General features: G+C 32.6%; 5 protein-coding genes, 1 long non-coding RNA gene and 2 pseudogenes across 9 annotated transcripts; 6 read left to right on the top strand and 2 right to left on the bottom strand.

Moving 5' to 3' along the window:
* Positions 1 to 364: 364 nt before the first annotated feature.
* LOC104724224 (uncharacterized) lies at positions 365 to 2,988 on the bottom strand. 2 transcript variants are annotated; one of them, XM_010442682.3, is made up of 8 exons: positions 2,579 to 2,988; positions 2,173 to 2,298; positions 1,926 to 2,078; positions 1,707 to 1,823; positions 1,304 to 1,432; positions 1,087 to 1,184; positions 780 to 993; positions 365 to 611 (listed from the first exon to the last, which is right to left on the bottom strand). In XM_010442682.3, exons 1-8 carry the CDS (start codon positions 2,619 to 2,621, stop codon positions 526 to 528), a joined length of 966 nt encoding a protein of 321 aa, XP_010440984.1. In that variant the 5' UTR covers positions 2,622 to 2,988; the 3' UTR covers positions 365 to 525. The 2 variants fall into 2 exon arrangements, with proteins under 2 accessions (XP_010440984.1, XP_010440985.1); XM_010442683.3 differs by having other exon boundaries at positions 2,173 to 2,277; positions 2,579 to 2,732.
* Positions 2,989 to 3,098: 110 nt separating this feature from the next.
* Positions 3,099 to 5,017, top strand: LOC104724223 (pentatricopeptide repeat-containing protein At5g38730 pseudogene; annotated as a pseudogene). The gene has a single exon (XR_015572709.1). The product of XR_015572709.1 is annotated as a pentatricopeptide repeat-containing protein At5g38730 pseudogene (transcript).
* A 319-nt stretch (positions 5,018 to 5,336) lies between these two features.
* On the top strand, positions 5,337 to 6,133 carry LOC109127556 (uncharacterized). Its single transcript, XM_019232505.2, has 3 exons — positions 5,337 to 5,486; positions 5,623 to 5,691; positions 5,804 to 6,133. Exons 1-3 carry the CDS (start codon positions 5,430 to 5,432, stop codon positions 5,876 to 5,878), a joined length of 201 nt encoding a protein of 66 aa, XP_019088050.1. The 5' UTR covers positions 5,337 to 5,429; the 3' UTR covers positions 5,879 to 6,133.
* Positions 6,134 to 7,068: 935 nt separating this feature from the next.
* LOC109127634 (protein GLUTAMINE DUMPER 7-like) lies at positions 7,069 to 7,695 on the top strand. The gene has a single exon (XM_019232669.2). It carries the CDS (start codon positions 7,157 to 7,159, stop codon positions 7,457 to 7,459), a length of 303 nt encoding a protein of 100 aa, XP_019088214.1. The 5' UTR covers positions 7,069 to 7,156; the 3' UTR covers positions 7,460 to 7,695.
* Positions 7,696 to 7,838: 143 nt separating this feature from the next.
* Positions 7,839 to 9,168, bottom strand: LOC104724222 (putative F-box/kelch-repeat protein At4g39600; annotated as a pseudogene). Its single transcript, XR_015570677.1, has 2 exons — positions 8,910 to 9,168; positions 7,839 to 8,866 (listed from the first exon to the last, which is right to left on the bottom strand). The product of XR_015570677.1 is annotated as a putative F-box/kelch-repeat protein At4g39600 (transcript).
* On the top strand, positions 7,870 to 9,406 carry LOC147934516 (uncharacterized). Its single transcript, XR_015570678.1, has 2 exons — positions 7,870 to 8,273; positions 8,500 to 9,406. It is a non-coding gene; the product is annotated as an uncharacterized LOC147934516 (long non-coding RNA).
* Positions 9,407 to 12,344: 2,938 nt separating this feature from the next.
* Positions 12,345 to 13,080, top strand: LOC147934517 (uncharacterized). Its single transcript, XM_087472656.1, has 2 exons — positions 12,345 to 12,593; positions 12,901 to 13,080. The coding sequence occupies exons 1-2, from the start codon at positions 12,345 to 12,347 to the stop codon at positions 13,078 to 13,080; spliced, it is 429 nt and encodes a 142-aa protein (XP_087328782.1).
* A 4,939-nt stretch (positions 13,081 to 18,019) lies between these two features.
* On the top strand, positions 18,020 to 19,446 carry LOC104724221 (putative S-adenosylmethionine-dependent methyltransferase At5g38780). The gene is made up of 3 exons (XM_087472658.1): positions 18,020 to 18,111; positions 18,250 to 18,934; positions 19,098 to 19,446. Exons 1-3 carry the CDS (start codon positions 18,020 to 18,022, stop codon positions 19,434 to 19,436), a joined length of 1,116 nt encoding a protein of 371 aa, XP_087328784.1. The 3' UTR covers positions 19,437 to 19,446.
* Positions 19,447 to 19,916: the final 470 nt, after the last annotated feature.

A 19,916-nucleotide genomic window follows, 5' to 3' on the forward strand; every position in this document is an offset into this window, starting at 1 on the left:
TTTAAAATTTTATATAAACTAATATTTCATAACTGTCATCAATCATATATAATTTTTACCAAATATATCAAATAAACTCACGCGTAGTTTGGGTTCAAAACCTAGTTTTGGTTAAAGACTTTCAAAAGTATGCTCTCATAATACTGAGAGATGCTCTGATAATACTGAGAGATGACGATCTGTTTTATATATTAACTCCACAATATATGAAGAATGCTCTGATAATACTGAGAGATGACGATGAGGAGGAACATACGAAACAAACAAATAATTTGGTGTTTTTTTCCCAGTAAAATGGCAACTTTATAAGTCCTCGCCTCCTCGGGCCGGTTAATGCGATTTCAGAAAGTGATCCAATTTAGTCTTTAAAGGGGTAAAGTAAATTTTCTTTTCGTTTAACAGCCTGAAATTGTCAATTACAAAAATTTGATCATAAAACACATTCATGATATTCTTCCTGAGTTTCATGAGGCTAAAACCCACAAAAATTAAAACTCAGGCTGTTCCGTATGGGATCTGTTTTTCTTAGAAAGGCTTAAACCTACGAGCAGCTCGAAGTTGTTGTATCCTCTTCTTGTCTTGCTCGAACTTACTCTGAAGCGCCAAGATTTCTGTCAACAAACAAGAAACACAAAACCAATAATCAATCATCCGAATAAGGGCGGACAGATATGAAGGGCCGGTTGTGAATAGGGGGGTGCGTATAAAATCTGACTGGAGCCAAACCGATACTGACACAAAGTTTGAAGCCTTGGATATAGAAAAAGCCAAAGACTTACCGTTGCGTTGTGCTTCTCGCCTTTGGAAACGGTAGAAACCATGAGCGACGGGCTCACTCTGTTTCTTCTTAGCAATCTTATCCTCCACCGCAGCCTGCGAGAAAGATCCAACGGCTGTTCCAGTTTCAGTTTCGGTTGTCTTTTTCCTTCCTTTGTGATGCACGACCACAGTCCATCCACCTTCTGCAGCTTTAGCTTCTCTATCTTTTTTCTCCTGTTCAACACATATGACAGCATTAGACAAAAACGCTGTGGTCACTTAGATAACAGACATGTACGCTTAAAAATATAGGACGGAAAGAAGAACCTGTTCAAGGCGCTCTTCGTGAGCAGTCATAAAGTCATCGATTCTCTTTTGCAGCTCGTCTAAGCCAGGTCTACTCTCATAGTAATCAGTAACCCACTCTGCAGTTTGAAAGAGGACTTATCAAGTTAAGGCAGAAACAGATTCAGGAGTGTTCAGGCTTATCTAATCATATGCAGCTAATAATAGAAGAGAGCAATAATTTTTGGTCCATTTATACTTTTCATTCCCCTTGTGCAGTCCTCATCGCCTGAAGAAATTTCATGAACATCTTCCTCCTCTTCAATTTTGTTCTCTTTCGTAGAGGTCATGTCCATCTTCTTCTTCTTATTTGATTTCTTAGACTTGCCTACAAAAAAGATTTTGCTTTATTAAACAAGAACCTAAACAAGACGATGACTGCACCAAGCAGGCAGCTCTGTACTACCGGTTACTTATTGAAGTTCCACTACGGCCATGGCAAACTTAAAATTCATAAAAACCCCTCACATTAGAATCACATGACAGATATAGATAGACAGTAAAGTTCACATACTGCTAAAAAGAAATATTATACAAAGACTTGAAACTAGCTAAAGTTCTTCATGCAAATGAATGAGTTAACACAAGCCTGAACTACTCACCTTCTCTTTTCAGATGATCATCTTCAACTGAAGCGCTACTTATTTCCTCGGCCTTCCTTTTCTTCTTTGTCTTGTTCAACTTGCCCTTCTTTACCTTGACTTTCTCAGTTGGAATAGCTGTAACAAGAACCAAAGATACTAAACTCAATACCAGAACCTAACAACTGGGTACTGGGTAGTAAATTCAGATTGGTCTGCCAAAAATAAAATAAAATTCACCTTCCAGATTTGGTTCGCTTATATCAACATTGCCTCTTTTCTCTTTTCTCTTCTTCGTCTTCCCACTGAGCTTCCCATCAGCTGGAGAGCTATCTATTTCCTTACTCTTCTGAATCTTCTTCTTCTTTGTTTTGAGTTTCTCACTTGAAATAGCTGTAAGCCAATTAAAAAAAGGTACTAAATTCAACACCAGAACACATCTTATCAAACTAAGAAGTTCTAGTTCCATCAAAGTCAAAACTTTCACCTTGGAGCTCTGTAGCCTGAGGCTCCTCGCTTAAGTCGACATTGCTCACTTTCACTTTCTTCTTCCTCTGGATTTTTTTTCCAACTCTCTTCCCATCAGTCTCTTCTGCATTGACTTTACCCGTCACTTCAATTGGACAAACAAAAATTTACAAAAGCAATTAACTTCAACTGCACAAAAAGATTAAACCCTTTGTAATTGAGTTTAATGTCATTCCAAATTAAAGCTCTCAAAGTTTCGAAATCAATTACGCAAACTCTAAGAACACAAATCTTAGTATACACAAACACTCATCAACACAAATACAATACAGTACAAACTCTTATAAGGTCTTTACCTCACAAATCAAATCAAAAATCGTGAAACCCAATTAAGCATGAAAGAAAGATAAAAAATTAAATCCTACCTTGGTGAAGATTACAGTTTTTCAGCTTTCTCGTCTCCTTCATCTTCTTTTCTATCGGCGTCGACGCTATCGGAAAAATTGGGATTAAGTCAGGGCACGACGATGTTAAAACTAGGGTTTTGTGAGGTTTTGAACTGAAGCAGATACAAGGGTAAAGTCGTTAATAGCAGCAAGACGAGAGGACATATACGTATTTCTCATAACCCGGTCCGTTCCCGGTTATTCATTTACATTCAATTCGGTTCGGTAATTAAATCTATGAACTCGGTTTGGTTTCGAATTATTTTGATCCGAAAGATTCGGTTTACAAAGCGTATTTCTCATAAACCGGTCCATACCCGGTTATTAAAACACAATCGATTCGGTTCCGGTTTTAAATTCGGTTGTTTACTCAACTATTAGTAAATTATCCGGTCTGGTTCTGCGACTGGAGAAATTTAAACCGGTACAGCTTCTCAAACTCGTTGCTGCACACGAATCGTCGTCTCTGTTGCTGCAACACCTGAGCAACAAAACAACAATGGTGAATTTGTTGTCTGCAAATGGAGAAGCCTTGATTGCACAAAGCATCTGTGGAGCTGTGTTGAAAGGAAACTGGAAAAATATACTGAAACACAAAGCTGATTCTGGGTTATTGAAATCAGCGATCATCACTCAGGTAATCTCAGAGCTTTCTTTGTATTCTGGTTATGGCGGACCTTCTCTTTCATGGAGTTTCTATACCTGGACTGATTCGTTACCAGGTTGTAAGCATAGTTTACAATCTTCTTGGAAAATGATTTTGATTCTTACGAAGTACAAGCATTTCAAAACTGCACACCAACTGCTCGATAAATTGTCTCAGAGAGAGCTTTTGTCATCTCCTCTTGTTTTAAGATCTTTACTTGGAGGTGTTTCAGAAGACCCAGAAGTTTTATCTCACGTTTTTAGCTGGTTGATTATATATTACGCTAAATCCAGGATGGTCAGTGATTCTATTGAGGTGTTTGAGCAGATTAGGAGTTGTGGATTGAAGCCTCATTTGCAGGCTTGTACTGTGTTACTGAATAGTTTGGTGAAAGAGAGGTTGACTGATACAGTTTGGAAAGTTTTTAAGAAGATGGTTAAGTTAGGTGTTGTGGCTAACATTCATGTGTATAATGTATTGGTTCATGCTTGTTCTAAATCTGGAGATCCTGAGAAAGCTGAGAAATTGTTGAGTGAGATGGAAGAAAAGGGTGTGTTTCCTGATCTTTTTACCTACAACACGTTGATCTCGGTGTATTGCAAAAAGGGTATGCATTACGAGGCTTTGTCCGTGCAAGATAGGATGGAGAGAAGTGGTGTTGCTCCTGATATCGTCACTTATAACTCACTCATACATGGTTTTAGTAGAGAAGGTAGAATGAGGGAAGCGACGAGGCTGTTTCGGGAGATCAAAGGAGTTGTTACGGCGAACCATGTTACTTATACTACTTTGATTGATGGGTATTGTAGAATGAATGATATAGATGAAGCTTTGAGGTTACGTGAGGTAATGGAGTCAAGAGGGTTTACTCCTGGAGTTGTGACTTACAACTCGATTCTACGTAAGTTATGTGAAGATGGAAGAATACGAGAATCTAACCGGCTTTTGACTGAGATGAGTGGGAAAAAGATAGAACCTGATAATATCACTTGCAATACTTTGATCAACGCGTATAGCAAAATCGGGGACATGGTATCTGCAGTGAAGGTAAAGAAGAAGATGATTGAATCGGGGCTAAAGCTTGACATGTATTCATACAAAGCATTGATTCACGGGTTTTGTAAAGTGTTGGAACTGGACAATGCAAAGGAGGAAATGTTCTCTATGCTAGAGAAAGGTTTATCTCCAGGATATTCGGCTTATTCTTGGCTCGTGGATGGATTCTATTACCAGAACAAGCAAGAAGAAATCGTAAAACTCCCAGAGGAGTTTGAGAAAAGAGGTCTTTGCCCTGATGTGGCTCTATACAGAGGATTAATAAGAAGGATTTGTAAGTTAGAACAAGTGAATGACGCCAAAGTGCTATTCGAGTCAATGGAAAAGAAGGGTTTAGTGGGAGATAGCGTAATATACACTAGCATGGCGTATGCGTATTGGAGAACAGGGAATGTCACTGAAGCTTCTGCTTTGTTTGATACAATGTATAATCGACGGTTGATGGTAAACTTGAAACTGTATAAATCCATCAGTGCCTCTTACGCTGGTGATAAAGATGTTTTGAAATTCTTTTGGAGTCACGTAGGTGATAGATCTCTTATATCGAAGAGTATTTTACAAGAAATGAACAGAAGTGAGGTCTTGTGAAGTTAACTAGTGAGTGCCTGTATAAGCTCAGTAGTGATCATGATCAATGTTGAAATACTTGGTTAGACTTTGGAGCCTCTTGACCTTGTAGGTGACATATCAGATTTTTATGAAGAATCATTTTCTCACCTAATGCTTTCAAGAGGGTTTGAGTTTCCTCTGAGCAATTTTAATTGGATTCAAACTTCAAATCCTAAAAAGATGCAATCCTTGTAATAATAAAGCTGAATTAATCAAATCAAAACAGTACCAAAACTAAAGAGACGAAATAACAATCACTAGAATGAGTCAATCGAGCTAAATATATCCCATATAACTCTGATCTGAACTAAATACGGATTAAGTCATCCTAATCTCCACTTGATCCGGAACACCTCATATTACCAACACTTTAATGACAAGTGTCAGAAAAAGAAAGCTTCATGGGAGCTATATAAACAATGGAACCTTTGGAGGAAACACTTAACTCAATTCAAATCCTACAATCTCACTTTAATTTGAAAACAAAACTTGTCTTTCTCTTAACCAAACTATTTGAAAATGTCAAGCAACCAGAACATTAGCTACCAAGCCGGCCAGGCCAAAGGTCAAACTCAGGTAATCCTAAATTACTTCAACGATAATATTATTACAAGAGCTGATCCATAATTAATAGGGATTTCTTCAAGTAAAAAAAAAAAACACTTTTTAACATGCTTGATAATATAATTATTTGTTATTAACTGGTGTTCAGGAAAAGGCTAGCACCATGATGGACAAGGCTAGCAACGCTGCCCAATCTGCCAAGGAGTCCCTCCAAGAGGTTTGTAAAATCCATATAGTTTTCATGAATTAGAATAGATCCCACCTAAATAAAAATATTAAGTAAGTATTCTTATGTAAATAATAACTTGGAATTAAATTGTTTCATACAGACGGGCCAGCAGATCAAGGAGAAGGCACAAGGAGCTACCGAATCAGTGAAGAATGCCACCGGCATTAACAAATGAAGACAATATCATTCCAATTCCATCATGCAACTTTTTTTTTGACGAATAAAAACAATAATTCATTTTTTGAACCTAAAGGTTAGGTTTAATAGTTTGATTATTCAGACTGTTGTTTTTTTAAAAATATTTATTGCTACTTGTAATGGATTTTGCTTCTGTTTTTTTAATCTCATGATCATGTATTCTTTGTTATCCTTTCTCATTTTTGGATTTCTTTCATAAATTAGCATATAAATTGAAACATTATTTGATTAATTATGCAATTTTTAGTTAATTTGCTTGCCTGAAATCAAACCACCCCAAAATTTTATCAAACCAAACTCAGTTAGTTACAATCTTTTTTAAATCAATAAAGTTAAATTACAACGAAAAAACTAACTGAAACCAAACTAAACTGAATTGTCATCTGTAAAACTCCATGTCGACTCTGATTGTACCAAAACAAAATTTCTTGTGGTTTTAAAATTTTTGTTTTCGTTCTAATTTTTTTGCGGATGACAATTTGATTTATGGCTTAGTTTTGGTAAGTTTTTTTTTCTGTGATTGTACCCAGCCCCGACTCAAAACTATTTAGAGCCCTAGATCAAAATTTTTTTTTTGAACCCTTTAAGGTACATATAAACTGAATTTTTAGTATATTTGTACTTTTAAAAACTTGTTTGAACCCTCTTAAAACTTATTTCTACAAAAGAGACCCTAATATACATTTAAATGTTAAGAATTTGAACTATTTAAAAAAAAAAATGGACCCTTATAACACAAGAAATTTTTTGAAATTGTTGATGGTCCCATGGGCCACTGCCCCTCTGCCCTCCCCACTTGAGCCGGGGCTGATTGTACCAAAACAAAACAAAAATAGTTTGGGCTCTAATTGTACAAAAACAAAAATTTTACACTTTGCAAAGATGAAGTTAGACAAATTATTTTCGTCACTTATATAACAAGAAAACTACCGTAATTTTATGTTTTGTGCAAAAACTCGATAGAATCAATATCAACTCACAAATCGATATATAATAAGAAAATATTAACTTCACAAACACAAAAGACATAAGGTTCATAAGAAAAGCGAGACAAGAATATCTTAAGTGTTCAAGAAAGAATAAATCCTTTTAGGACTAAAACTCAGAAGGCAACTTGGCATCTAAATACTGTGCAAAACCTTTCACTTTTTTTGGTAAGACCATATATTTATAAATATAAATAAAGGCCACAAACTCGAGAAGCAAAAAGTGGTGAAATAGGCAGGGAAGATCAGATTTCAAGCTCAACGAGGAAATGAGTCTGGATAGCAATTCATTGGTCCCAGTTAACTCCGGGCTAGAGAACTTGAACTCTCCTGTTCTCTCAAAGATTTGTGCGTGGGGTGTAATGTTTGGGCTCTTTGCGGTTTCATTAATCGCCATGGCTTATGCTTGCTACCACAAGCAAAGCACTTCGAATTCTTGCATCGAAGAGCAAGAGAAACAAGGAAAGAAGCAAGTGTTGAAGCCATTAGATATGGAACCAAGGATTGTTGTTATAATGGCTGGTAATGATAACCCTACCTTCTTGGCTAAGCCAACTAAGATCAATGCATGACTGATATTGTCTCAAATGATAAAGTTTAAAATCACTAGATTAGTGTTTTGTGTTTCTTTCGTTATGCTTGTTAATTGGGTTCGATGCACAGGACGCCACTATTTATATATATCCTTGACTAGTATTCTGCTGATTTCTTATTTAAACTCGATTAATTCGGCTTTAGATGATAAACATTTGTTGTTATTTAGATGATCCTTTGAACATATTGGAATGAGAGCCGATATTTTACATGACAGCTAAGCACCGCTATTTTTTAATAGAATCCTTTTAGATGATTATATCAATAAACATTTATAAGAGAAAACAATTGTCAATAAATATTCCGCTAAGCACCGCAACACAAGACATTTATATCCTTTAGATGTGACAATACTTAAATAAAGGCGACAAAACATAACCAGTCTCATGAGTCATATATCAAACAGTAGAAGCAATAGCACACACGAATTGATAAGCTTCAAGGACTGTAAGCAAAAACTCAAACCACTCAACCTTGCCCCAAATCTCTTCATCTCAGCACACCAAAAGTCATCATCTTCTCTTCATACATAACCTCTCTCCGGATTCATTTATCAAACAGTAGCAGCAGTAGCACACACAAATTCATAAGCTTTAGGGACTGTAAGCACAGAGTCAAACCACTCAACCTTGCCCCAAATCTCGTGTTTGTTGCGTATATCAAGCGAGATCTCGGCACACCAAATCATCCTCTTCTCTTCAGACTCACTTGCAAGAACATTTTGGTCCCACAAAACCATCAACTTACCACCATAATTCGCCATTCTAACAGTACTATCACTATCAAACTTAGGTAACCCCTCCTCCAAACCCTTTAGTTTTCTGCAATTTGCTTCATTATTCTGATTGAAAAGATCGTCGAACCACATAAACTCCCCACTAGAACTATAAAAATAGACAATGTTCTCAATCCAAACATAAACCCATGCCTTACTCCTACCTAATCCTACCACTTCCCGAGTTATATCCTTTAGATTTATAGCCGTAACGGTTTCCCAAATGTAAATCTTTCCCTGCAGATCTGAAACTCCTAAAGTCGGCCTTTTGAGCGGCTGGGGCTTCCAAGTTTGAGTCTTTTTGCTGAAAACTTCTTCAATACAGTTGAAAGAATCAGGATTCTCGTAGCTTCCTGGTAAATACATCTTTCCATCAAGTCGAGTATTGGTGTGAGCCAATCTCATGCTTGGAGCTTCGAGCCAAGTGTGAGTTCGACAGTCAAGGAAGGAGACGTTAGAGGAGCAAGGAGGAGCAACTTCGATTGGTTCTTGGCTACTCATGGCGTAGAGACGAGAATCAACAGAGACAATGCTAGACAATTCCACAGAAGGAGGAGGAGCGTTGATGATTGGGATCGGAACCAAAAAAAAAAGATTCCTTCTTCTGTTTGTTCAAAAAAAAAGATAAAAAAGAAAAAAAAAAAGAAAAAGATTTCTTCTTCTTCTTCTTCTTCTTAAGTTTTGTGCAGAGAGTGAACCAACGAGGGTTTGAGTCAGGGGGGAATCGTAAGCAAAGATAGAAACAAATCTCGGTGTGGGCTAAGAGATATGAGTCTGGTAAAGCTCTGGTGAAGCAATGAAGGAACGAAAGGTCTTGGAGACTAAGGAGAGAATTGGGTAATCCGATCTTGATACACGGGCTAGGATGCTCACTATCATATCATCTGGAAGTGAAGATATCGACTTTGACATTGCTAAATTCACCACCAGCTCAACGATTTGTGTCTTTGCTTAGGGTATTTGATTCTCACGTTTAGTTCTTAGTTCATTATAGTTGTAGGGGCGACCAAAAAGATTGATTGGGCCATTTCCTAGTGGGTCTAACTAATTTTGTCAAGTTTCTTTAACTCATTCGTTGATATTCCCTTTAATTCTTTTTCATATTACTTTTATATTTACATGCAAATTTATTAACAAATTTTTAGTTTTATTCCTAAATTTTAGTTTATTAAATTTTTATATCAATACAATATATAAATGAGGGACAAAACATAAATTTTATTATTTTTAATCAATACAATAAAACTGAATGCGTTTTTCTTTACATGATGACAAATCAACATTTTGGAGAAATCTGGAGCTGACACATCATTTAAAACATGTGATTAATCAAAATATAAGAATTAGTACAACTCACCATATTTATCCAATAATAAATTTTCTTTCTCTTCCTCTCTTCCACATGTACATATGTGAAGCATGATATAACTTTAGTCATTTAAAAACTCTACAACACTTAAAACAATTTTGTTTTTATATAAAGCTTGAAGAAATTTTTTAATCAAGTTACTTGTCGATTTTATGCAAGAGTTATGTTAGATGGTAGCAATTTAAAATTCTCCAAAAAAGATAGAAAAATAAATCTATCAGTAAATTTCTACATAATTATTGGATTGTAACTTTGTAATTTTTCTAACTACAAGGTTACGTATCAGAGAAAGAAATAATTTTATGCAAATAATATAAAGAAAAATGGCTCCACCGGTGCTGCTGCTTTCATGCAAAATGCATATATCCCTTAATTCTATTGTTTATTTTTATGTGTGAGAAATTGGCTACAAGAAATTTCTAAATTTGTTACGAATTTTTTTTATCATGAATATTATGTATAGAATCGGAGGAAAACTCTAATGTTGATTTTGGGAAAACCTTTGTTGTGTTTTGGTTGATTAACTCGAATAATCTGAAAATTTTCTCAAGTATATTTGGCTAAGCAAGTTACCTTTGAGGCTATCACCTTAGAAGTAATATGATCTATGTGATTTATATTTCCATCTTATATATATATATATATTATATATATATATATTATATATATATATATACACTTATATGGTTTATTTTAGGTGTCTCTGATCTGATTTGATGGTTTTAAGAACTTTTGATGAGTTGAGAGAACTTGATATTTTATTCATTAAGGGACACAAGGTTCTTTAAACATCTTGGTTATGTATTATTTATAATCTATCATTTTGGCAGTTTATTTTACTCTAAATATCAATCCGCACTATTTGCAGAGTAAAATAATTATTAAATAATTTTACTGTACTTTACATATACAAAATCTATAATATTTATCGGAAAATTATTATTTGGGATCTCAAATTTATTTGTGTAGTATATATTTTCAGTTTTATTTGAATATATAAAATTTTTGAATAATAATTAAGAGTTCTTAAAATTTTATATTATCTCACCATATGAATCAAGATTCCTTCAAATTTTATGAAAATGTAAGTAAGTGATACAATTAAGCTATAAAGAAAATAAAATAATTAAATTTTGGATGTCATTTAAGAAAATACAATGGTATGTAAATAGAAATACTATTAAAAACTGAAGACAAAAAAAGAAATAATTTCTCGAGCTTTGTGGGCGCAACACGTCAGCATTTTTTTTTGTTTTTGTGATAAAGCTTATACATATAACGGATATGAACCAAACTAGAGTAATCTCTCAAGCATGATTGGAGGATAAACTCTCTTTGTGAAGCATACATAAACTAGAGTAAATCAGTTACGTATTATCAACAAAAAATTTCATATGTCTATCTTATTGGTTTGCATTTACTATGTGATTCCTTTTCACAGTGATGATTGCAATGTTTGAATTTTGGCGTGTGATAACAAAGGTTCCTTTTCTCTCAAGATTTACATATAAGAATACCAATAACAAATTAAAAAGATGTTTAAGATCGAAAACTAAATGTTTTAAATTAAAGAAAACTAAATCGTCTATAACTTTTAAAATAACTTTGACAATTAACATAATCCTTATAAACATTGTATATAGTTTAACAAAGGTATAATATTTAAATAATAACATAAAACCAAACTAGAGTAAAAATATGTCTATTTACTTTGACATACATGGACTTGTTATAAAAAGAATAGGTAATTTACAAAAGGAAACAAAACAAATGATAACCTAACAGCAACACAAACTATATAAACTTACATCATCAAAATTTGTAAACTACAAAAAATATACCACAAAATAAAACCACACTAATATATCTCCCATAACAAGTAATAGAAGAAAAAAACATAACATATAATAGAGTTAAGCCAATTATAGGATTAAATTTACTTGACTTAAATGTAAATAATTGTAATAACAAATAATACGGACTTACAAACTATTGTAGGTTTTTTTTAGTCCATTTCTATATCTTATCATTGTGTAAACCATAATTTTCATGATTAATAAAATTTCAAAAAATTAAAAATAATATTTTTAACATCAAATATATTTCAAAATGTATAGAATAACATCTCACGGCATCGCGCGGGTCTAACCTAGTATATGTAAATTTACATAGAACGACAAGTAATATCTTATTATAGAAAGCTTGGTTCTCAAAGTTAGTAACTCACCAGATCGTGACACGTGTTAGTATTAATGATCAGAGATCAAAGTTAAAATCTCACTAGATCATGACACGTGTTAGTTTTAACGATTAAATATCAAAGTTAGTAACTCATCAGATCGTGACACGTGTCAATTTTAACGATTAGAAATCACAATTTTCAAGTTTGGTAAAACAAAGCCTAAGATAATTGTAATATTATTATATTAAAGAAACTTTGGTTAGCTGTTTGAAGCTCATATGGCGTTTACTATCCGCAAAATCACTCTGGTCACAGTGGTTGAGGATTTACTTGCTCAGAAAAGGCTCTTTTTGGTCAATAAAAGACAACTCTGCATCCGGTTCTTGGATGTGGAGGAAACTACTGAAGTATAGGCATATCGCTTTAGACTTTATAAAGTATGAGGTCAGAAGTGGGCAAGGTGTCTCTTTCTGGCATGATAAGTGGTCGACTTTGGGTTGTTTACTGGATATAACAGGCGTTTGAGGTTGTATTGATATGGGAATCCCACTAGATGCAACTGTTGCAGAGGCTTTACTCCACAGAAAACGAAGACACCGTGTGGACTATCTCAACCAAATAGAGCTGGCTCTAGATGAGATACGTTCACTTGGGACAACTTCTGCAGCTGACATAGTCTTATGGAAAGGGAGAGGAGGTCGGTTCACAACTAAATTCACAACAAGGGAGACATGGCTGCAGCTACGGGAATGTCATGATAAAAAAAGACTGGGTGACAGGGATTTGGTTCTCGCAAGCGACACCAAAATACTCTTTCATTGCTTGGTTAGCCACATTGAATAGGCTCTCCACAGGTGACCGTATGCAATCCTGGGGAGGAAATTTCACCACATCATGTGTTCTCTGCTCGTGCTCTCTAGAAACAAGGAACCATCTGTTTTTCTCATGTCCCTTCTCAACAGAAATTTGGACAGGCCTAACATCAAATCTTCTACTCAACAGATTTTCAACATCATGGGACCACATCCTCTCTCTACTCACGGACGCCACGCAAACCCCTGTCACTTTATACCTCTTGCGCTACACTTTTCAGGCCACAGTCCACACTATCTGGAAGGAAAGAAATGGCAGAAGACAAGGAGAAGGCCAAACCCCTGCTCCCCTTTTTATCAAACTCCTGGACCGGCATGTCAGAGACAGACTGCTCTCCCTCTACACTCAAGGAAACGGCAAATACACGGCTGCAATGGAACAATGGCTCGCTTCAAGATAATTTTTCTTTTCTCATCGTCTTTAGTCTCAGATAGATAAAATCTCAAACAATTTCAAACACTCAACACAAAGCAGATGTAAAAAGTTTTTTTCGAATAAATTTTACATTTTATTCAAAAAAAAAAAAAAAAAAAAATCTTAAAAGGAAAAGGATTGTAAATGATATGCTCAAATTTAACCCTGAGCTACTCTCTCAAATTAAGAGATCAGTTGTAGTACTTAGGGATCGAATCTACAAAGACTCTAGATTCACACAATAGATTTAATAATCTTTTAATTATGCTAAACCAAAATATTGTAATTAAATTGCAAGATTAGACAGAAAATAAAATAGTTGTAAAATTCAGAAGGATTAAACGCTAGGCCTAGGGAAATTCTCAGGAAATCATGAAAAATCAGATAAATTAATTAAGCAAGCAGGATTCAACAATTAATCACCGTTCTTGAACTCTAAACACAATTGTAAAATAAATCAGTTCTCACTGTAAATATTATCTAAGTTTTAAAACCCAAATCTCTTTGCAAAATTCAAGTTAACAACCAGCAATAAAATCAAGTTTAGATAAGTTCACAAAATCATTAATTCAAATCTCTTTGCAAAAAGTAATTTTGCTCACCAAAGGTTTTTGTCAGGAAAATCAATTATATTCTCATATCAATCAATAATCCTAAGATCTAAATCCAGATGACTAATCAAAGATCTAGCATTAAAAACAACCTATGGTGAAGAACAAGAAAAATAATGAATCCAAACAATGAATCAATCTAACAATCCATGAAATCTCTAATGAGAAACCCTAAACCTCACATGCAGATCTACTCAGACATAATTGTAAAAACACAAATCATGAATAAAATAGATAGCATTAAGAGATTAAAGAAGAAAAAAAAAAGTTCTGAATCTTTTGTAATGGAGTCTTGATTCTTCTCTCCAAAAACTTTCTAAAAATCTCTCAGGTTCTCTCTAAAAAGTTGCAGGGAAAAATAAAAGTTAGGTCTAAATAATGACCTAGAAAATCTATTTATATTCCGAAAACACGTTCAAGGACTAATGATGCAAATATGGAAAACTTTGGGCAGCTTTGTAAATTTTCAAAACTTGTGGGAAAACTTTCGATTTGTCTTGTGGACACTGCATCGATCGACACTATCATCTGCATCGACCAATGCAGGTTTTTTTGTAAACTAGATGAGTTTTCTAAACTTAGTAATCCTATTTTAAATTTGAATAAGTTTAAATTTGCAGTTTGCTTTCTTAATTACAAAAATGAAAAATTAAGTATAAACAAAAAACCAAAATGAAAACTTTGCAATTTATAATATTATTATAATTCAAACTTAAGAGGTTGCGACGGAAAAAATAGTTGCAAAAACATCAAAAAATTGCGAGGGATTTACTAGATACAAAATTGCAAGGATGCTACTATTGATTTAGTTCTTTGCAATTTGCGGTTAGTTTGAGAGGGATTTGCAACGTTGACCAATTTGCGAGAAGCGATTGCGAGGAAAGTCAGCTCATTGCAAATCTCTTGCTTTTGTCGATTTGCGAGGGATTAGCAATATTTGTCCATCGCAAAACCGTTGTTTTTTTGTAATGAAATTTTGATTGATTTGTTTTATATACTGCACCTTTAAACATAAGTTAGAATTTTTTATCCGTAATATAACCCCAGAAAAGTCCGAAAAGTCCGAAAAGTCCTATAGCCCTGTTAGGACCGGACCAGACTTTGAAATATAAGCTCAAAAATATTTCGGACCAGACTCACACATATACGGACTTTAAGGATTTCGGACCAGGTTGGGCCAACCCGATTGACATCCTAAATATATCATTTATCATTTATAAAACATAAATTACTACACCAGTAAAATAATTTGTCTATTGTTTATTATTTAATTTTGGGAAATATTTGGATTCACTCCTATGCTAAACTTTTGGATTCACCTATCTTACTATGATTGGTTGGAACAATTTCACGCTCTACTCTTTATTTTTAATAGTTAATAGTATATTCGGATCTAACTAATTAAGATTAATTTGTATGTCAATACTTATATTATAATAATATTTAAATGATTTTTATAAAAAATTACTTGGCACTATCCTAGTTGTGTATGCATATATTCTTGACTAATATATGATTTGTTTATATTTAATGACAGACAGTTATTATTTTCCGTGTTCAGTTTGCTTAGAAGAATAGATTTTGTTATGAACCTCTCCACCAACATAAGGATAAATTCTGGCAAAGAGATATGTTCATATACTATGTTAATATGTGATAAAACAAGTGAATGTGTATGGTCTCCAGACGTGTAATATAATCAAATTATTCATATATTTTATATTAAATTGATTTTCTGTTTATTTTTGATGTAACATAACCAAACATATATATGAGTTACAAGAGATAGATTAAGTGAGTCACAAGGCTTAAAGAAAACGAGTTCGTACCTATACAGTACGAAAGTAACGTGGTCCGTCCATCTCAATATTCTAGCTAACTCATTATTATTGATTATGCCCTTTCTTGAAACTTCCTAGAACACTATATTAGGACCGGCTTGATGTACTGGTTTTAAAAATATGTGTTACTCCTTCTTCTGTCTTTAATAGATTGATGTTTTGACATTATTATACATATTAAAAAATAATTTAATTTATATTTATAAATTAATTTATAATTCCTTTTGAGTAGATAAAGAAAATATAGACTATTAAATTAATGACATATGAAAAAAACATAAAATAAAAAAGTTATTTTTTTTATCTACAACATCAATCTTTTAGGAACAAAAATATATCATAAAACATCAATCTATTAGGGACAGTGAGAATAAAATAAAATTTTTAAAGCATATATTAATATTTTTTTATAAATATATAAATATTCTTAATTAGAGATAAGTTTTTACTTTAATACACTAATTTATAGTTTTATATTTTAAAAATATTATTACAATTATTACAATAATCTAAATCTATATTATCAGTCACCAAAACTTTTTTTAAACATTGATTATTACAAATATTATTACAATAGGTTAAACTCAGGATCAAGCGGAGGAGTAGATAGTCAACCAAGGACTAATATTGTCAAATTTCAAAAACGTTTCACAACTTATTCATGTTTTACATGGAGATAACCTATCAAAACGTCATCTTATTAGAATCCACATACAATTTTACTTTATGTTTTACCACTTAAAAATGTTCTTACATCCAAAAATATTTGATTGTTAAAGTTTGCTCTTATCACCACATATAAAATGACTTTGGGAATAAATTAAACCAATTTTTGTCCATTTATTTTCAATTTGACGTAGTTCCTTTTCACCACTAAGATTGTTTGTGACAGTTTGTATAACCACTAAAATATTCTTTAAAATTGTTTACTCAAAAAATATTGTGGATAAAAAGAAAAAAAATATCTACACGATTCCAGTGAGTTTATGACCAACCCACTAAAATTTGAGAAATTCAAAGATAGTTAACTTGATATAATAAAAGTTAAAATTAAATTATAAGCACGATGATATATGAATCTTAATTAGATAGTTTAGAGAAATAAAATATAAACAAAAAAACAATTTAAAAATACTACAACATTAAAAATATTAGGAAAAAATAAATATTGATCTTACATATCCTTGACTAAAGAAAAAATATTCAAAATAATATAAAAAGATATTTTAATATCATCACGAATTTCTAATAAGAAATCAAATTTAACTAACTAATATAACTAAAATCTAAAAATATTAGAACTTAATTAAATTGAAATATTAAAAAAAAAGAATTAACAAATATTGATAGTTAGTGGATTTCTTTTTTTACAATGGGTTTAGAACTTTTTCTTTTTAATTTTTAGTTTTTTCTAATGTTTTCGTAAATTTATAATTGACACATGTCAACATCTTATTAATACAACTATACAAGTAAAATGTGTCACGATCTTGTTAATGAGTAACTTTATTTCTTAATAAATATTGATCTGACATATCCTTAACTAAAGAAATGAAATTCAAAATAATATAAAAAGATATTTTAAAATCATCGCGAATTTCTAATAAGAAATCAAATTTAACTAACTAATATAACTAAAATCTAAAAATATTACAATTTAATTAAAGTAAAATATTAAAAAGAAAGAATTAAAAAATATTGACAGTTAGTGGATTTCTTTTTTACAATAGGTTTAGAACTTTTACTTTTTAATTTTTAGTTTTTTTTTAATGTTTTAATAAATTTATAACCATGAGTAACGTGTGTTGCGATCTTGCTATTGAGTAACTTTGATATCAAACTTTATATAATAAGATATATTTCCTAAAAAATTATATTACTGTAAACCTACTAAAATAAAACTAAATCTAATGAAGCGATCGTACTCGTTTTTTATTTTCCCAATAATAATTTCTACAACTAAAAAACACGTCAAAACTCAAAACCAATATTACGAATTATTTACCGAAAATTCAAATTCAATTTATCATAATTACAGTATCTAAGTTAAACTAAACAATACCAACAAATTCAACATGTAACCAGCAATTCAACTATACAATAAAATAACGAAAACATAGAAACGAAACCCTGGATCTTCTTCTTCGGATCCTCGCCTTGATCTCACGGTCTCCAACGTGATTGATGACCCTAGACTTTCTCTTTCTCGATTTGTTTAGCAAATTTACTCATTTGGTCAACTTTTGTCATTATAAGCTCTTTATACGAATTGCACGTAACATTTAAACTAACATTTTTCTCCCACTTCCAGCGCATGATAATTATCATATTAACTGCTGACCTGTCCCAACCTTGCTTAGATATGCACATTAAGCAATATACTATCATCTCTTTGTTTATAAATATTGAAACTAAGACTGCCAACATTTTAAGAGATTCAAGGTCGAAAACATATCTCCACAAACAAACAGTCATGTCAACATCTTCTCAATCGTACCCGATGAGCGGCGGTGACGATCAGCACAGTTACATCCATAATTCTTCATACCAAGTATGTAATATGTTGTATATATAGATATACATATTGTAATTATGATGATTTTGTTATTCCTAAAACGTAACCATATCATGTAGTTTTTGTGAATAATATATATATATATATATATATCTAGCACACGCGCGTAATAACAAATAATATACAAGTGTTGTACAGAAAGCCGTTATAGATGGGGTTGAAGAAAAGGCAAGGCAATACATTTTAGAAAAAATTGATCTCCTGAATCTAAATCCCGATCTTAGTACTTTTACGATTGCAGATTTTGGTTGTTCTATTGGCCCTAACACGTTTCATGCTGTTCAAAATATCATTGATATTGTGAAACTTAAACACCTGAAAGAAAGCCAAGGAATTAGTACTCATGTGCCTCTCGAGTTCCAAGTTTGCTTCAACGATCTACCCAACAATGACTTCAACACACTCTTTAGAACTCTACCTCCTTCATTTGAGCAAAAATATTTCTCGGTCGGGGTTCCCGGCTCTTTCTATGGCCAAGTGTTACCAAGAAATAGCATCCACATCGGGCATACTTCATACACGACTCACTGGCTTTCCAAAGTTCCCGAAAACGTATGTGACAAGAAATCTCCAGCTTGGAACAAAAATTACATTCATTGTAATAATTTGTTAGAGGAAGTTACGGAGGCTTACAAGGTCCAGTTCACAAAAGACATGAGCGTATTTCTAAAAGCTAGAGCTGAAGAACTTGTGCCTGGAGGATTGATGATCGCGTTAGGAGAATGTTTTCCCGATGATGTGGCCATGTATGAGACATGGTCGGGTATTGTGCTAGACACCATCGGTGATTGTCTCCTGGATATGGCTACATCGGTAAGATATAAAATTACAAAACCATCTTCTTCGTTTCTTTTGAAATCCAAAAGCATCGTAGACAATTTTTGAAGCATGGATCATATATTTTGTTGGATGCTTTGTTCATAGGAGAAACTAGTAATTGATAATCATCTGTTTTATTTTTATTTTCTCTTTGTAGGGAGTACTGACCCACGAACAGATCGAGTTGTTTAGCATGCCCGTGTATTTTCCTCAATATAGTGAACTTGAAAGAGCGATTGAGCAAAATGGAAGCTTTACGATTGAAATGATGGAGACTACAAGACATCCATTGGAGGCTAAGCAACTAACCAATGACTTCGTCACTTCCATGTTTCGAGCCTTTCTCTCAACAATGATAGAAAAACATTTTGGATATACTGTGGTCGATCAACTATTTAATCAACTTGCTAAGAAACTTTCAAAACACCCATTAGATTTTGAAAAGTGTAAGAAAAATATGGTCTATTATATCGTTCTTAAACGAAATGAACATTGAGATTATCATATACCTTGTTATCTTTCTTCTTTTAAAACTAAATATATGTCTATTGTAATAGCATTTATCATACTAGCAATATAAGAAATTATACATATGTAAACGATATACTAAGTTACCATACCCGCTTATCTAAAGAGTCTTCCATCATCAAACAATATCAGAAAGAGTTTGTGATCAAATAGACAGTCACAAAACAAGCTTATATGATCTAATATATGATCTAATACTAGATTAAGACCCATGCTCTTGAAATTTATTTTGTTTATATTGTAATTTTTATATAAAATATAATTTATGTGATTGTTTTTAAATTTTTTTTTGGATAAAATATTATGCTAAATATGATGACTTGAAAAAGATACTTATTTTGTAAGTTTTATATTGTTAATGATTCTAGATAAGTACATGTAGGTTAAATTTTATTTTATACAAAATTTTGTATATTTTCTATCTTAAAATAAAATTTTAATATGTTGT

The sequence above is a fragment of the Camelina sativa genome, chromosome 11 (genome assembly GCF_030686135.1).
Source record: "Camelina sativa cultivar CO46 ecotype springtype chromosome 11, ASM3068613v1".
Lineage (NCBI taxonomy): Eukaryota > Viridiplantae > Streptophyta > Magnoliopsida > Brassicales > Brassicaceae > Camelina > Camelina sativa.

Coding starts and splice junctions, on each gene's coding strand:
- LOC109127634 (XM_019232669.2), top strand. CDS start 7,157: ATGAGTCTGGATAGCAATTCATTGGTCCCAGTTAACTCCGGGCTAGAG.
- LOC147934517 (XM_087472656.1), top strand. CDS start 12,345: ATGGGAATCCCACTAGATGCAACTGTTGCAGAGGCTTTACTCCACAGA. Junction 12,594..12,900: donor GACTGGGTGACAGGGATTTG/GTTCTCGCAAGC, acceptor TACACTTTTCAG/GCCACAGTCCACACTATCTG.
- LOC109127556 (XM_019232505.2), top strand. CDS start 5,430: ATGTCAAGCAACCAGAACATTAGCTACCAAGCCGGCCAGGCCAAAGGT. Junction 5,487..5,622: donor AGGCCAAAGGTCAAACTCAG/GTAATCCTAAAT, acceptor ACTGGTGTTCAG/GAAAAGGCTAGCACCATGAT. Junction 5,692..5,803: donor CCAAGGAGTCCCTCCAAGAG/GTTTGTAAAATC, acceptor TGTTTCATACAG/ACGGGCCAGCAGATCAAGGA.
- LOC104724224 (XM_010442682.3), bottom strand. CDS start 2,621: ATGAAGGAGACGAGAAAGCTGAAAAACTGTAATCTTCACCAAG. Junction 2,079..2,172: donor TCAGGCTACAGAGCTCCAAG/GTGAAAGTTTTG, acceptor ATTGGCTTACAG/CTATTTCAAGTGAGAAACTC. Junction 1,824..1,925: donor AAGCGAACCAAATCTGGAAG/GTGAATTTTATT, acceptor TTCTTGTTACAG/CTATTCCAACTGAGAAAGTC.
- LOC104724221 (XM_087472658.1), top strand. CDS start 18,020: ATGTCAACATCTTCTCAATCGTACCCGATGAGCGGCGGTGACGATCAG. Junction 18,112..18,249: donor TACCAAGTATGTAATATGTT/GTATATATAGAT, acceptor ATAATATACAAG/TGTTGTACAGAAAGCCGTTA. Junction 18,935..19,097: donor TCCTGGATATGGCTACATCG/GTAAGATATAAA, acceptor TTCTCTTTGTAG/GGAGTACTGACCCACGAACA.